The sequence below is a fragment of the Acomys russatus genome, chromosome 13 (genome assembly GCF_903995435.1).
Source record: "Acomys russatus chromosome 13, mAcoRus1.1, whole genome shotgun sequence".
In the NCBI taxonomy this organism is placed as follows: Eukaryota; Metazoa; Chordata; class Mammalia; order Rodentia; family Muridae; genus Acomys; species Acomys russatus.
The window spans coordinates 55,687,473-55,703,165 of NC_067149.1; the positions used below are offsets into that span (position 1 = coordinate 55,687,473).

A 15,693-nucleotide genomic window follows, 5' to 3' on the forward strand; every position below is an offset into this window, starting at 1 on the left:
GATTTCTGAGTTTAAGAAAGCAGTGTCGTCGAAAGGACAAGCACAGGGTCCGCCTTGAGCTGCTTGGATGACAACAGGGATGGGATCTAAGCTGGTGGTGGTCACAGGATCTCCAGCCCTCACTTTATTTCATCAGGGGGTTCCTGGAGGACCTGCCAGAACACTTGGCCTTGAAGCCCAGCTCTTCCTCAATTCCAAGAATGTGATTGTACTTGGCTGGGCGCTCAGACCCGCAAGTGGCATCAGTCTTGATCTGCCCAGTGCAGAGTCCCACCACCAGGTCAGTGATGAAAGTATCCTCTGTCTCCCAGACAGGTGGGACATCATGACACCCCAGCCATTGTACTGGGCCAGCTTACACACCTGGAGAGACTCAGGCACAGAGACAATCTGGTTCACTTTGAGCAAGAGAGAGTTGCAGGACTTCTAGCCCACAACCTTGGCAATCCGATTAGGGTTGGTCACTGTGAGATCATCCTCAACCACCTGGATGCCTGCACTAGCTGTGAACTTCCTCCAAGCTTCCCAGTTGTCCTGGACAAAGGGTCTTCGATGGACATCACTGGATACTCCCGGGTAAAGGACTTGTACAGGTCAGCCAGCTGGTTGGGTGTGATGTAACTGCTGCGTCATCAGGAGACTTGAAGAATGGGTCTTACTCGCCAGACCTATAGAACTCAGAGGTAGCCACGTCCGTGCTGATGTCAACCTGCTCAGGGTAGCCTGCCTTCATGACTGCGTTCTTCAGGAGCTCCAGCTCATCTTTGTTCTCCAGGATGTTAGGGGCAGAAGAAGAAGATTGGGAAGAGGGAAAGGAACAGTTCGATTTCTACAGTTTGTCACCATGAATGAGCTAACCCTTGCCAGAATCTCACTAAACTTTACTTTCATTTGGTTGTAACTTTTCCCACCTGCTGGGCTGTTTTGTTTTGTTTTATGAAACAAATTTATATTGCTCTCCAAATCAAGTGACAGTGGTTAACAGAGAGGTGGGGGATCAGCTGGAGAACAGAAGACGAGCTGATAATTCAAGGACAACCCTGACACCTACTTGGCAAAGCTAGAGGTGACCTCCCTCCTTCTCTCTTCCTTTGCTTCTAGACAACCATTAATAGTGCTCTTTGCCTTCATTCCCTCCCACCGCCATTGCTTCCCAAGTATTTCACAATCTACTCATGGTCTCACCAAGAGGCTATGCTGCCTGTGTCTTTTATAACTAGTTCCTATCTTACATTGTTCATTTTGTAGACTTTATTTTATTATTATTATTATTGTGTCTAAATGTGTGTGAACATGTGTATGCCATGTAGAACATGGTGGGGGGACCTATAAATAAAGCCTACTGAATACAGCGAGTATGAATACAATGTGGACCTAGGTTTTAGCTTGCCACCAAGCACAAGTCTAGGAGCTGGAGGGGGCATGAGTGGAAACACCACCCCAGGCTCCTGTGACTTCGAGTAAATCTCATCAGACTCACACTTTGACCACAGTAAAACAGAAGAGGTGGCATTTCTCTTTAGGTTGCTGTGAGGGTTTGATAAGATACACAAATAGCTTTTGTTGTTGTGTTTGAGACAGCGTCTCACTATGTAGCCCAGGCTGGCATAGAGCTCACCACATATACCTGGTTGATTGCCTTGCCTCTGTCTCCCAAGTGCTGGGATTACAGGTGTGAGCCACCAAGCCCAGCTCTGCAAATAAAGTTTTTAATCATCACCTGGCAAATGGATAGTAAGTTGCATTCAGCATTCAACATTATTTGCAGGCCTAAATGCCAGTCTTTTCCTTACCATATAAATTTGAGCAAAGATCAGATCTTTGAGCCTGTTTTCTCGTGTGGTCATCAAGAGAGTGAATGTGTCACCTACTCCCTATGGTTGGAATAACTGCAAGTAGGAATATAGACAGAAGCTTTTAGATTTCAAAAGAACTTTTTTTTTTTTATGTCTTCTATTCTCCAGAAGCTTCTCTAAGACAAATGACAAAGTGCAGGTGTTTAGAAGAACAGGATAGGAAGGGTGTATCAAAGTGAAAGAGGGGAACTGAGAGATCTACTGTTAATCTCATCTAGCAAGATTAAGACCAGTACCAGGCTTTTCAGCCAAATTTGAAGCAATCTTTATCATACACGGGCCAGGATGATGGACGCTGGCATGTCAATAGCTGAACTTCCCAGAGAATGGCCACAAGGCATGTTAGTCAGGTGCTGATAGAAGTAAATCCCTGTGGTAAAGGTAAAGATAAAGCTAAGGACTTCCCAGCTTTGACCAATTAGGGGCAAGCATACATCCTGACATCACCTCTTGCCAGCATGTGATCAAGCACATCCTGCACAGGTGAGGCAACCAACCTTTGTTTACAGAAGTGAAAACATGTGGCTTGTTATCCTACATAAGCAACTGCCTCGAACACTGCAGGGAGTTATCACCGACTGGCATTCCTACTGTGGTTTTTTGACCAAAATGCAGCACAAAACAGGAAGTACTGAACTTCACAACCAGATAATAAAACAGAATAGATCAGAAGGTTGAAGAAAGTTTTTGTTTTCCTGGATTTTGTTGTTGTTGTTGTTGTTAGAAAAAAGCCTACACAGGAATATATATTCATTTTCCTGGCTGCTTTGCTGTAAAAGCCTTTACTTGAGAAACCACAACCGCCCATTCCTTGATGTTCAGACACAATTCACACATTCAAACCTTCCAGCTAGACCGCAGAGCACCACTACCCAGCTGCACACCATTCTTCCTGTCCCAGGCTGAGGTGAGAGGCACCAGCCCACAAGGAAGGACGGGTTGACTCACTTCACTGGGAGGGTTGTGTGATCCTGCCCAATGTCTCACCTCTTGATACTCCCATCTTAGGGTGGAATGTTCACAACACTGAAATATGATAAACTGCAGACCTCTTAAGAAAACCAAAAAGCTCTATTTTGATATTTCCTGTGCCCGTAACCACCCCATGTGTCCCCAAATTTACAGTCACAGCTGTTCTAATATTCTGTATTATCACTGTACCCACATAGTCCTTGCTGAGCCAAAGCGCTGAGAGTGACAAAGTAAGAAAGATGCTTCAGGAACTCACAAAAGTTAACAAAGAAGCTTGCGGCTGGATTTTTGGGCTCTGTGTCACTCAGGGATAAAATTCACTTACAGGTTATAAGAGAAACAGGATGAGAGAGATGGCTCAGTGGCTAAGAGCACCGGCTGCTCTTTCAGCAGACCTAAATTTGGCTCCCAGCACCCACATGACGATAATTCCAGTCCTACGGGATCCAATATCCTCTTCTGGCCTCTGCAGACACCACGCATCTATGTGAGTGCACATACATGCAAACTGAACACCCCTACAAGCAAATTAAGCCAACAAAAAAAATTGAGAAAACAGTTAAGTACTGATCCATATCTAAGCTTCACTTCTTCAGTCCATGTTCTCTGTGATGTTCATATCACAGTTCAGAAAAACAGGCCATGCGCACACTGAAGACTCTGATCAGCCAATCAACTCCATCACTCGTCATCTGGGGAGTCTGTAGGTTCCGCTCATCTCTCCTAAAGCATTCTTCTTTGTGAGACAGGGTTTCACATAGTCTAAGCTAGTCTAGAACTGACTATGTTGCCAAAACATTGAACCCCACCCTTCAGCATCTTCTTCCTAGTGCTGCAATTATAGTCTGGCCACGACGGCCAGCTCCAGAGTCACCCTTCTACCTTAGTTATTTTTCTTATCTTGAAGAGATGTTTTCATCTGGATCATTATCCATTAATACTAGGATTATTAAAATAATCTCAAGGATTAGAGAAGAATTTCAAGCATAGCCCATGTGCACAGATCTCACACATCTGAAGCAATAACAAAGAGCCCAATGGCAGGATAGTGAAAATAATTTCAGCTATCTTTCATATTCCTTGGCATTGGTGACATACTTGCCTGCACACTCACCTGCAAGCAGAGGCAGACTCTGCAAAGTAAAAATGAAACATTCACAAATTAATAAGAGAGAGCTGGGGACCCTGGCAGAAAACCCCAGTCTCGACCATGCTGTGCCCTGTTTTGACTGCACTGTTAAAATGTCAAGTCTTTAAGTGAAAAATTAGAACCACAGTTGTATCCCATCCACAAGAGACTCCTCTGTGTTGGAATCCAGCTCTGTGGTGTGGATGTGAACATTTGGAGTACCTAAAAAGTTTCCATAGAGACAGTGATGGAGGAACGGCATTGGTTTCTGTTGTGTACATGGTGAAGAGACTAGGTTCCATGACTATTTCAAAACCTATGAGCAGACACAGTCCTGTTTAAAATCAGCAGGTCAAAACCAAAAACTATAAAGGAACCTATGGAGAAACGGGTAACAGTGATGGAGTGGGAGAGAAAAGATGATGGGAGTAAAGAAATTATATTTATATATATATGTATGTGTATATATATATATATGTATGTATATATGTGTGTGTGTATAATTTCACATATAATGTCATATGTATTTTATATATTCACATATAAATATATTTATTTATATATAATTTCATATATGTATATAAAATTTTCAATGAAAAAATTGTATCAATTTTTAAAACTTCAACCCAAAAAATGCTAGCAACATATACACTGTAGAAGAGACTGCTAGGTCCACTGGACCCCATAAAAGGAAGGTGAAGCACAGAATGAGCACTTGGAAGAAAAGAGATATTATTGTAAAGCAAGAGGCATCTTTACTAAGTGATGAGGTAAAGGGGACCAATGAGCCTCTGACAAAGTACAGGAAAAACATCTCCTCATATAAAACTGTCATCGTAAAATCTTTTCTAATGAGTAGTAGCTTAAAGCCAGTAAGAGGCAGCTCACACCAGGTAAGAGAAAAGCAGCAGAGAGCTGTGTATGATGGTACACACCTTTAGTCCTAGCACCCAGGAGGCAGAGGCAGGCAGATCTGTGTGTTTGAGACCCGCCTGGTATACAGAGAGCTCAAGAGAAGGACGAGGAGAGATAAAAGGGAAGGAGAGGCAGAGGAGGAGAACACCAGCAGCTGAGTTAGCAGAGATAATGTGACCAATGGTAGAAAGTTCAAAGGGACTTTGACTGGAACACACGCATGGCCTGTTTCCAGTAAGTCTGGCAAACGTCATGCACACTATAGATGGTTAAGACAAAATCTCACATAACTTTGTAAAGCTTCAACTCAGCTCCTACACGTGTGTGCACACAGGAATAAAGGCATAATTAAAGACAAGCCGATGTGGGGTACTAACTGTGCTCTTCCAACCACTTAGGTAAACAGTGAAATGTGAAGCATACGAAAAGGACTTCTGATAGTATGAAAAAAAAAAAATATGTTGAACCTCTGTTAATAACCTCATAAGGTGAGTCCTTTGAAGTATGGAAGCCTAAGAGTGACTGTGGCACCTTACTTAACTGGGATTTGGCTGTGCATTTCCAGCCAAGGAGTCTCTGCTCTAAGTTCTACCAACCAGAACAACTTACCAACCTTAAGGAAGTCACTGACTCAGCCGTAAAAAACAAACACCACCACTCTACATCCATGCTTTGGAACATTTTATTAGAGAAAATTTTCAAAAAAAGTGGCTTTTATTTACAGAATCAATTGCATACAGGGGCTGTCTAGCCCACGTGGACCCAAGAGAAGAAAACCATTAAACCTGTTTGTTTTATTTTGTTTTTCACATATTGAGTTTATATACAAAAGTTTCATATTTATAAAAATCCCAAAATGGTGAATAAAAATCTCTTCCTTCAATTAAATATATAAATAATCTCAAAAGTGTCCAATTCAAATTGGCTTAATCTTGAAGTGTAATCCAATGAGACTGAACACTAAACACTTCAAGTCCTGCACCAAATAATAAAATACACGAAGTCCTTCGGGATCCCTAAAATTATAAAAAAGTAAAGTTACCTTTTGTTCCCTATGAAACATAATCTTATGAATTTCTGAGACAAAACAAAGCACTAGTGCCAATTAAGTGCCTAGAATTTTTTTTTTAAAAAAGGAATACTCTTGCTGACAAGTAAAGTGAACAAACTGAACAATTAACACTTCTCTCTTCCTGTACGGAAGAGTGCAGTTCACCAGTTCTCACTGCTCTGTCTGAAGTCAAGTGCATCGACTTATAAACCCAGAAGAGTCCAGAGGCCACAATCCCACCATATGTAGACATTCATACGTTTAAACATCCAGCTGTTCTTTTTTCACACAAATATTCAGTAACATTATCTATTCCTTCCTTCCTTCCTTAATACTTATTTGAAGCACCTACTATGTGTTGGCCACTACACTAACTCGGAAGACAGAGCAAGGTTCTCATGCAGCTTACACTCAAGCAAATTATGACTTAGGGCAACAAGAAGCAATGGAAGCAGCATGGGGACATTTTTAGAGAAAAGAGCATGAAAAAGTGACAAATAATTCAGGCCAGCAAAGCTTCAGGATGTGCTGAGAAGACCTAAGGACATGGAGGTAGCTCTCACACATCCTACTGTTCTTTTCAAGTGCTGAAGCCAGGGGAAAGCATGGCACAGTAAGGGCCCAATGCTGCGGGTCAATCCAAAACTTTCTTCCTTTATATTTTGTGGCATTATAAGCGGATTTTTTTTTTATACAAGAAAACAGCCAAAATTCGGCATTATTTTGCAACTGCTGAACTGAGTGCTTTAGACAGGGAAATCCTCTGTTAACTTTTCTGACCGACCAGGTAACATGTGTTTAATTACTCAGAAGTCCTACTGGCATCTGAGTCCTAACTGCCTTGGCTAATGGCCTGCAGCTCTGACAAGAGCCTCACTAATGAGTCACAGCAGCTCAGCCAAACGCTTTAATATACTTACTTTGACTGATTGACATCAATAAGAGAACCTATTTTTGACGTGGTAAAAGAAATGTGTTCATCCCCAATTACAATTTCAAGTTCCTAGAAACAAAACAGCAGAGAAATGCCATCAATAAAAAAGTCTACTCCAGAGATACCTGCACTCGGGCTACAGAGAAGTGCAAACCTGCACGAACGTGATAGAAGGGGAAAGAAATACATTCTTAGCTAAGCTTGCTATACATGCTTATAACCCCAGCACTCAAGAAGCAAGGCATGAGGACTGCTCAAGTCCAAGGCTAGCATAGACTACAGAGAAAGTTCCAGCCCACAAGTAGACTCTCTCCAGAAACCAAAAGAAACTTAATTTACTAGTGAGAATTTTCTGGTCATAACCTCATCTCCTGCTCATGAGCACTAGCCTCAGGCTCAGGATCAACCCAGAACTGCTTTCCAGATCCACGTTTAAAAAAAGGTCTCAAACAAAATGATACAGAAATGCTTATGACGTCAGTGAACATGGGAGCTGTCACATTAACGCATATGTTATAGAGATGATTATATAAATAAAGCTCATTTAAAATATCATGAAATGCATTTTCCCTTTTTGTAAATTTCTGCAAATATGCAACATTAACAATAGCTATAGCTTTGGCACCTGCTATGTATCAGGCCTGACTGCTGGGACTCTCCACTCTCTGCAGTCCCCAAAATACCTTTACAAGGTTATAGTTTTCATTGGCGTTATTTCACACATGTACAACCCTAAACTCATAGGGCACAGCATATACCCTGACATCAACAATGAGGAAAAACACTGGCTCACCATAACAGATAATACTCTCTGAAACCCAGTAAAAACTAGAACTTATAAAACAATACAGTGTAAAGTAGTTGATCCAGGACCATTATCATCATCCAAATTTTATCTGTATTGTTTATCTAGACATCTAAAGCTAATTAAAGGGGCTGTATGTTTAATGAATTTTTATACTAAATATATCAAGCAGATGGGCTGGAGAGATGGCTCAGTGGTTAAGAGCGCCGCCTGCTCTTCTAAAGGTCCTGAGTTCAATTCCCAGCAACCACATGGTGGCTCACAACCATCTATATGTGATATGGCGCCCTCTTCTGGCTTGCAGGAGTACATGCAAGCAGAGCACTGTATACATAATAATTAATAAATAAATCTTTAAAAAAAAAATTATCAAGCAGATGCTAATAAAGACAGTCCTAGCTATTTATCAAAAGGCCTAACTATCCATTTCATGAGATACAGCAAATGGAGAATTAGCTAAGATTGCCTAATAATCACAAAATTATTGGTTTAATTATCCAGCAGCAGTTTCTGGAGCATGCCTGCTACTTCCTCATGGAGAACACATCACCAATGCACAATACAAGCAGTGGCTCTCCCCAGATGAAAAACAGTTCTATATATAATGCTTCTATATAGCTGAAGCTATTTTTCTAGAATTGCTGTTCAGAAATGAGATTACTAAGGCAAAGAGAAATGAAAAATATCAACATTTTTGGTATATATTACAAACCACCCTCTAAAGGAGTATATCAACTTATTAACACAGTTAAATCTGGATGTCACATCCTCATTGTAGGAGCAGACTTAATAGTTTTAAAATATCTGGCTGTTCTTTGGGGACACAGATGCCCAGTGACTGCTATGCTAACAGTGGTATTACTGTAGCTCAGGTGCCTGCAGGACACAGACCTGCCTCTGCTTCCCTGCACCATGGTCTACACTGTGTCTTGCCAACAGAGCAGTTTCATTATTGCTACTTTTAGCATGTATTTGATCTCTCTACATTTTTGTCTAGTCAAAGACAGTGGCTGATAAGGTATAATCCTCAGGAATACACAAAAGTGAAATTCAATGTTTCTTTCTCCCAGCCCTTGTACTCATTTCTCCAAGAGTTGAAAAGACCAAATTCAAAACCAAACAGTCTTTATACAGAATGAAATTGGGGCTGCTGAGTTCTTTGGGAGGACTTTGAGAAACATCAATTATTCTGAAGACAATATAAGAAGCAAAGACAGTAGTCCATTTAAACAAAGAAATCTATCAAGTCTCTCTCCAGGACACTAAATATACAAATTCTGAAAGACAGAAAATAAGAGAAAGTGAATTGCTATACCCAATGAGAAGAACCCTAACTCTCAAATTCAGCCAGCAACATTGTACCTACTTACAATAAAAATAACTAACAATAACAGCTAATCTATAATAAATAATTCATATCAGTGCCAAAATATCCTAATTTTGGTTGGATAGGCTTAAAAAAAGACAAAGAAGACTGTTTAAATTTAGAGCTATGTGCTAACTCCTTTTCTAGTTGGAGGAAGCAAAGAAAATGAAGCTAAGTAAGGGCTGGGAAGTGTAACTTGGATGGAGTATTTGCTTGCCTAGAATGTATGAACCTTGAGTTAAATCTCCATAGAAAGAAAGAAAGAAAGAAAGAAAGAAAGAAAGAAAGAAAGAAAGAAAAAAGAAAATGAAATTTCTAATCAAAGTTTCAGTAAGAAACCACCCTAAATATATAAGATGAAATACAGTAATTTTATGATCAACATTGACCCTATCCACTTACAGAATCACTTGGTACAGACCTGCCGGCCAACCCTGTCAGGGGGAGGCCACAAGGCATCGTCTTCTTTTGTAATTTCACTGTCGTCAATGATTCTCTTCAGTTCTTCCATTACACTCTTGTGGACATAGGCCTGAAAATTAATTACAATAAAATCTTGTAACACCCATCTGCCTTCCCATAATTCAGCAAGATCTAACAAAAGCAAGTTACAAAAATATCCAAACAGAATAGAAATTAAAAATTGAATTGGATTCCAAAGATACAGAATGAAAATTCATCCTTCTCAAAATATTAGTTTTGGGGGCTGGAGAGATGGCTCAGAGGTTAAGAGCACTGGCTCTTCTTCCAAAGATCCTGAGTTCAATTCACTCACAACCATTTATAATGAGATCTGGTGCCCTCTTCCAGCATACATGCAGAAAGAATATTGTATAAATAATAAATAAATCTTAAAATATAACTTTTCTCTACTCTCTTCCACTTTAGCACACACTTTCACCTCTTCTCACCACTAGCTGCTTTAAGGCCTCATGTTTTGCAGGTATAGTAGGGGGCACTCGGAGAGTTTACAGTTAATGAGCAACACAAGGGCCACAGACTGAGGACACAACGCAAGCACACTAGCTGGCACTCTAACCCCGGCCCATACGCTAAGCCTTTTCTTTAAAAATTATGCTTCACAAAATGAATTAGATGATATGAGGTTATAAATATTTGGGTTGATTATTTTGTTTAAAAATGTTAAAATGAGAACTGGCAAGGTAGCTCAATGCATAAAGGCAGTGAAAACTAAAGACCTGATTCAACCACTAGACACCACAGTAGGAAAAAAAATCACATAGTAGGAGAAAACCAGTTCCTACCAGCAGCTCTTTGATTTCTACACATAAACGCATCCCCAATACACACATGTGAGTGTGTGCACACACACATTAAAAAAAAAATTTAATGCTATAATATGTAACTAAAATAGAAACCTTTCAATCTATGAATAGGTTTCTTCATTGAAACAGAGCCTTGTAATAACTTTTGTCAAGTCAACACAGACAAGATAAAATAACAAAATGAAAAAAAAAATTAGGCATTGGAAAATAACAGGTGGATCTCCGTGAGTTCAAGGCCAGTCTGGTCTACACCGGAGTTCAAGAACAGTGGAGCTACAAAGTGGGACCCTGTCTCAAAAAAGAAAAAAGAAAAAAGCCAGGCTGTGGTGGCTCACGCCTTCAATCCCAGCACTTAGGAGGCAGATGCAGGTAGATTTGAGCTGAAAGCCAGCCTGGTCAATCAAGTTTCAGGATGGCTAAGGGTACAAAGAAAATCTCTCATCTCAAAAAAACAATAAACGAATAAATGAATGAATGAATGAAAAGAACTTACCTCTTTTCTGATCATCACATCATTTTTATAATTGCTATTGTTGGCATATCTAAGCTTTCCTGTGTAGAGAAAAAAGAAAAAAACATTATAAGCAATTTTAAGGGTAAAGACAATTTCATATCCCCGCTTTTATTAGAATATCTACTTTTGCCATATAAGATCAATTCTAAACATCAATAAACATAAAGGTGACCTAGCAAATTTTAAAATATTCTATACCTTCAGCATAAAAATGGTCAGGTTTGTTAAGGTGTGTTTTCTTCCTTCCAGGTTGGCAGACTTGAACACACAGGGATCTATCCACCTGCCTCTGTCTCCTAAACTCAGGGATTAAAGTTGTGTACTACAAACAGGTTTATTTTCTTAATCTAGTCCCTGAACTAAAAATGACTGTGATAAAGCACCGGGTAGTCTCTTCAGGAGTGATGTGTTGGTGCTAAGGGCTGTACTCAGAACATTTCATCTGAGCTCTGAAGTAATTCTAACAGCAGGCTTCACTTTCTCACCTATTCACAGAAGATAAAAACAAGTTAAGCAACTTGCTCAGGGTCACACAGCCTCAAGAGGTCTCTTCTTCATCAACCCTTCCTCTATTATTCCAAAACTTTCTCCTAATTGTTTTCCTTCAAAATAGTGTATATGGTTAGCACAATGGAACACTTTTTAAATCACAACTAGGAAGCACACAAACTATGTGAACTGCCAGTGTGCTAGCTGATTTATTTCCATCCGAGCTTCATGACCTTTGAAGGCCCCAGTGTGTGCTTTCCTGGATGGCTGGTCATTCAAATGCCCAGAGACAGCTGTAAAATCTTTCTCATCTGCTAAAACGACAGGTTACCCTACTGGGGTGTGCCACCCACCAACTGCAGATCCTAGGAGTCACTGTTTCCCAAGCAAGTGGAATGATGCAGTAGCAGACACGTGAGAACCAATCCATGGATAAAATTTCCCCCATTGGTGTTGGAGTTCTTAATTAAGTGGCTCAGGGCAAGAAGGACAAGCTGCATGGTGTTCACAGGCAAGGGGACTGAGAAGAGAATTATAAAAGAAATAAAATACCCAATCGAATACAAAAACAAAACCCAAAAACCACAATAACAATATTTGGAAAACAAAGGTAAAGTTATTACATTTCAAAATAATTGTAGGACCACTGACTGCTACCTTGACTTCTTCTTAACTGCCTGAAACCTTTTGAATGCACAGTCCTCTTTCACTTCCTCTTTCAAAGAGTGTTGTCCAAGACATGCATATAGCACTTAAAATCCAGTCATATGGCTAAGTGTCTGTCTCCCAAATACCACCTTCAGCTTTGGCATTAAGTACTGCCCAATATATAAGGTACATTCAAAAATAAAAACCTTGGGGCAGGTAAGCAGAGCTGTCCAAAGACACAATTGCCTTACACTACACAGGAAGAGGCTCCAACACACCCCTGCTCATCCTGCTCAACACACCCCTGCTCATCCTGCTCAACACACCCCTGCTCATCCTGCCTCTCAACACACCGCTGCTCATCCTGCTCAACACACCCCTGCTCATCCTGCTCCTCAACACACCCCTGCTCAACCTGGTCCTCAACACACCCCTGTTCATCCTGCTCAACACATCCCTGCTCATTCTGCTCCTCTCTGCTTATTCTCTCCCCCAGACGCCAAGAAAGTTTCTTTCTGTTCTGGTTTTTTTGTTGTTGTTTTGTTTTTTTTGTTTTTGGGTTTTTTTGGGAGGGGGGTTGAGAGGGGGTTGTTTTGTCTTTGTTGTTTAGTTTTTGTTTGATTTTGGTTTTAGAAGGGTATTGCAGATAGGGTTTGTGTGACTGTTCTGGCCCTCCTAGAACTCAATCTGTAAAACAGGCTGGGCTCAAACTCATGGAAATCTCCCTGTCTCTGCCTCCCAAGTGCTGGAATTAAGGATTTAGGGGAAGCCTTTTGTTTGTTTTTTGTTTTTTCCCAGACAGGGTTTCTCTATGTTATCTTGGCCATCCTGGACTCGCTTTGTAGACCAGGCTGGCCTCAAACTCACAACGATTAAATGTACTACTTTTTAAAATACTTATTCTTTATTGGACTCAGACTTAAGAGTAGAAGTTCAATCAAGGACAGCATATGTCTCTTGGAAATCTGTTTCTGGACATTTTTCTTTGGCTTCCTTCATTGTCTAGGCCAAAGGCTAGCTTATTCTGCAGCCTTCCCTCATTTTTCTCAGTACACTGCTTCTTCAGAGCAATATGTCGGCATTGGCTTCACAGGCCAGGTGAAGTAACAAGATACTGACTCTTGGTTACTTTTACCCTGGGTTTCTTACATTCTTTGCTTACGGCCTTTGATATCATACTGCAGAAACCATCTTCTTTAGAGATGTTGAAATACTTTAGGATTCTGCTAGTTCTTTTGGGCCCCCAGTGCAGAGGGACAGAAGGACAGAGGGACAGAGGGACAGTAGTACCTGTCATTTCTTCTTTTTCTTTTCTCATAATAACCAATTTGAAGCCACTCAGATTGGCATCCATAATATATCTAGAACAGACTTGTAGTTCCTCTCTCCAGTTCTCCTTGGTCTACAGTAAGTGTGTCCCTTACAAAAACACGCACTCTGAAGCGAGCCAAGACACCTTCTTCATGGGAAAACCTTTTCTTGTTGTTGCTCCCACCAGCAACTGGGACCACACAACCCCTCCACTCTTCACCCAGAGTATCAGCAGGTACTTCTGCTGCGATTTGCTTCTCGTAAAACGCACAGACTTTTTGTTCACCATCCACTGCAAAAAGTGCTGACAGCTGGCGGCTGGTAAGAGAGACTCAGCTTCAATCTGACAAGGATGACCTCCGAGGAGGCATCAGGGAAACAGCTTCTAGGAGGCTTGCTCTGACCCCCTTGCCGCTAACCATCATCCATCCCTGTATCTTGGTAAAGCTAGTCAAGAATTGTATTCCTTTGCCTAACACATATCACACCCCTGCGTTCAGACACGGGGGTGGGGTGGGGGTGGGTCCTCTTCTACAAAGCAGCCTTCATGCATAAACTGAATGAATGAGTACGCCAAAAAGATCACCCAAAGATTTCAAGCATCAGCTGGAGTATCGCTTGATAATTCTGTTAGTACACCCGAAGCCTAGGCTCTCCGTTCTAGGTTTCCGATTCCTGTATGTTCAACTTTTCTGACCGTGGCAGGGTCCTCTTTTCTGCATTACTTTACAGCAAGTTTTCTCTCACAAACATACCCCAAGCCTGCTACAAGCGCGAGCGCTTCTTAAGCTGCAATGAAACCCTTTAAGCTCTTCTGGGAGGCTGGGGCGTGGTGACACGCCTGCCAGCCTAGCATCCTGGAGGCTGGCTGGAGGATCCTGAGTAGGAGGTCAGTCTGGACGAGACCTCCCGCCTCAAAACTAAGTAAAGTGAAATGAAGGGCGGGAGGGGGGGGGACGGGACAAAAAGAAAAACAAACACACAGAGAAACCCACACCCTGGGCGGCTCGCCCTCCCTCGCGGCCCCTCCGCCGCTCACCGTCCGGCCGAAACTCGAACTCCAGAAACTCGTGCCCAAACTTGCCCTTGTGCCCGACGTAGTAGCGCAAGTAGAAATCACTACCCATAGCCATTTTTGCCCTCGGTAAAGCTCGCTGCACGGCCTGGCGACCGTGCCGCCGGCGCGGGACAGTGACGTCATCGGCGCAGGCAATGCGCGTCACCGCGGGCGCGCTTCCTCCAGTGAGGAAAGAAAGCGGGGAAAACCGCAGGACCTGCGAATGTTCCTGAAAACTGGAGGTTCGCCCTGGGGCCGCTGTACTAACTAACATCTCAAACACTTTGCTTTCTTCTTTGAAAAGATTTTTAATATGCCTTTTTAAATTTTTTTTAACTGTTTGACGATTTCATACACGTATATGATGACTTTTACTTCCACCTGATTACCATCATCTCTTCTGCTGAACCACTCTTACCAACAATCCCTCCCGTCCTTTTATGTCTTGGGGCGGGGTAAGGGGGGGGAACTCACCGAGTTTAATAAGGGCTGCTCCCTTGAGTGCGTTGGTGGGTACAAAGTCCCGGATTTTATTATTGCTTTATATATTGTTTGGTTGCACCTCCAACTCCAGCCACCTCTCCCTCATCTACTGCTTCCAACCCTTCTCCTCCACACTTTCCCTGCTGCACTTTTCTTTGAAATGTTTCCAGTTACCCTTACTACTCCATTTCTTTTACCCTTTCTGCTTTAACAACCTGCAGTCACTAGCACATGAATACACACAAGCTAAAATCCACATACAAGAATGTATGAGTTATTTAAGGTAACTGTTAAGCATTACCTCACTTTAATAATTTCCAGATCCATCCATTTTCCTGCAGATTTCATTTTATCTTAGCAAAGAGCAAGTCGCTGGGTTGTTTGTTTTCTTCGTTCTGTGTTGTTGTTGTTTAAATGGGCTTGGAAGGGACATTTGTAAAACACTTTTTCTTTCTGGTTGCCCTGTGGTATGGGTGTTGCTTTTTCTGGATTCTAAACTAAGGTTTACAAGCTGTGCTCATTGTGGTATCTCTGATCTCCAAGCACAGTGTAAAGTGGGGTGTGCCTCTACTTCCTTTAACTGGTGAACTGAGTAAAGCTACATTATAATGACAACCTGTACACAGTCTTCCTCAGACCTTTGGATAGCAGAGGCTTCACAGTTATGCAATAGCTAACTGGCTAGACTAAGACACAAAGTAAAATGAATCCCTCTGATGGAAAGCTTGGTGTTCAAATAGCACATGAAACTGAAAAGTCCAGACAGTCATACTGGAAGATTTTTTTCATAGTACAACTTGTGTGTCAGGAAGGATTAATAGCTACAGCCTGTGTATTGGGGGGGGGGGTGTGGCTAGGCCACAATTCTTAACAGTTT

At 41.6% G+C, this 15,693-nt stretch overlaps 1 protein-coding gene and 1 pseudogene across 1 annotated transcript; both read right to left on the reverse strand.

Moving 5' to 3' along the window:
- Positions 1–110: 110 nt before the first annotated feature.
- Positions 111–2,197, reverse strand: LOC127197709 (alpha-enolase-like; annotated as a pseudogene).
- Positions 2,198–5,541: 3,344 nt separating this feature from the next.
- Magohb (mago homolog B, exon junction complex subunit) lies at positions 5,542–14,474 on the reverse strand. The gene is made up of 5 exons (XM_051155459.1): positions 14,316–14,474; positions 10,808–10,866; positions 9,450–9,560; positions 6,844–6,926; positions 5,542–5,888 (listed from the first exon to the last, which is right to left on the reverse strand). The coding sequence occupies exons 1-5, from the start codon at positions 14,407–14,409 to the stop codon at positions 5,789–5,791; spliced, it is 447 nt and encodes a 148-aa protein (XP_051011416.1). The 5' UTR covers positions 14,410–14,474; the 3' UTR covers positions 5,542–5,788.
- Positions 14,475–15,693: the final 1,219 nt, after the last annotated feature.

Bases quoted from the DNA above. Each gene is read 5' to 3' on its own strand.
- Magohb (XM_051155459.1), bottom strand. From the start codon at position 14,409: ATGGCTATGGGTAGTGATTTCTACTTGCGCTACTACGTCGGGCACAAG. The intron at 10,867-14,315 runs GTGAGCGGCGGA...TTCTCTACACAG, and splicing joins GTTCGAGTTTCGGCCGGACG to GAAAGCTTAGATATGCCAAC. The intron at 5,889-6,843 runs GTAAGTATATTA...TTATAATTTTAG, and splicing joins ATTGATGTCAATCAGTCAAA to GGATCCCGAAGGACTTCGTG.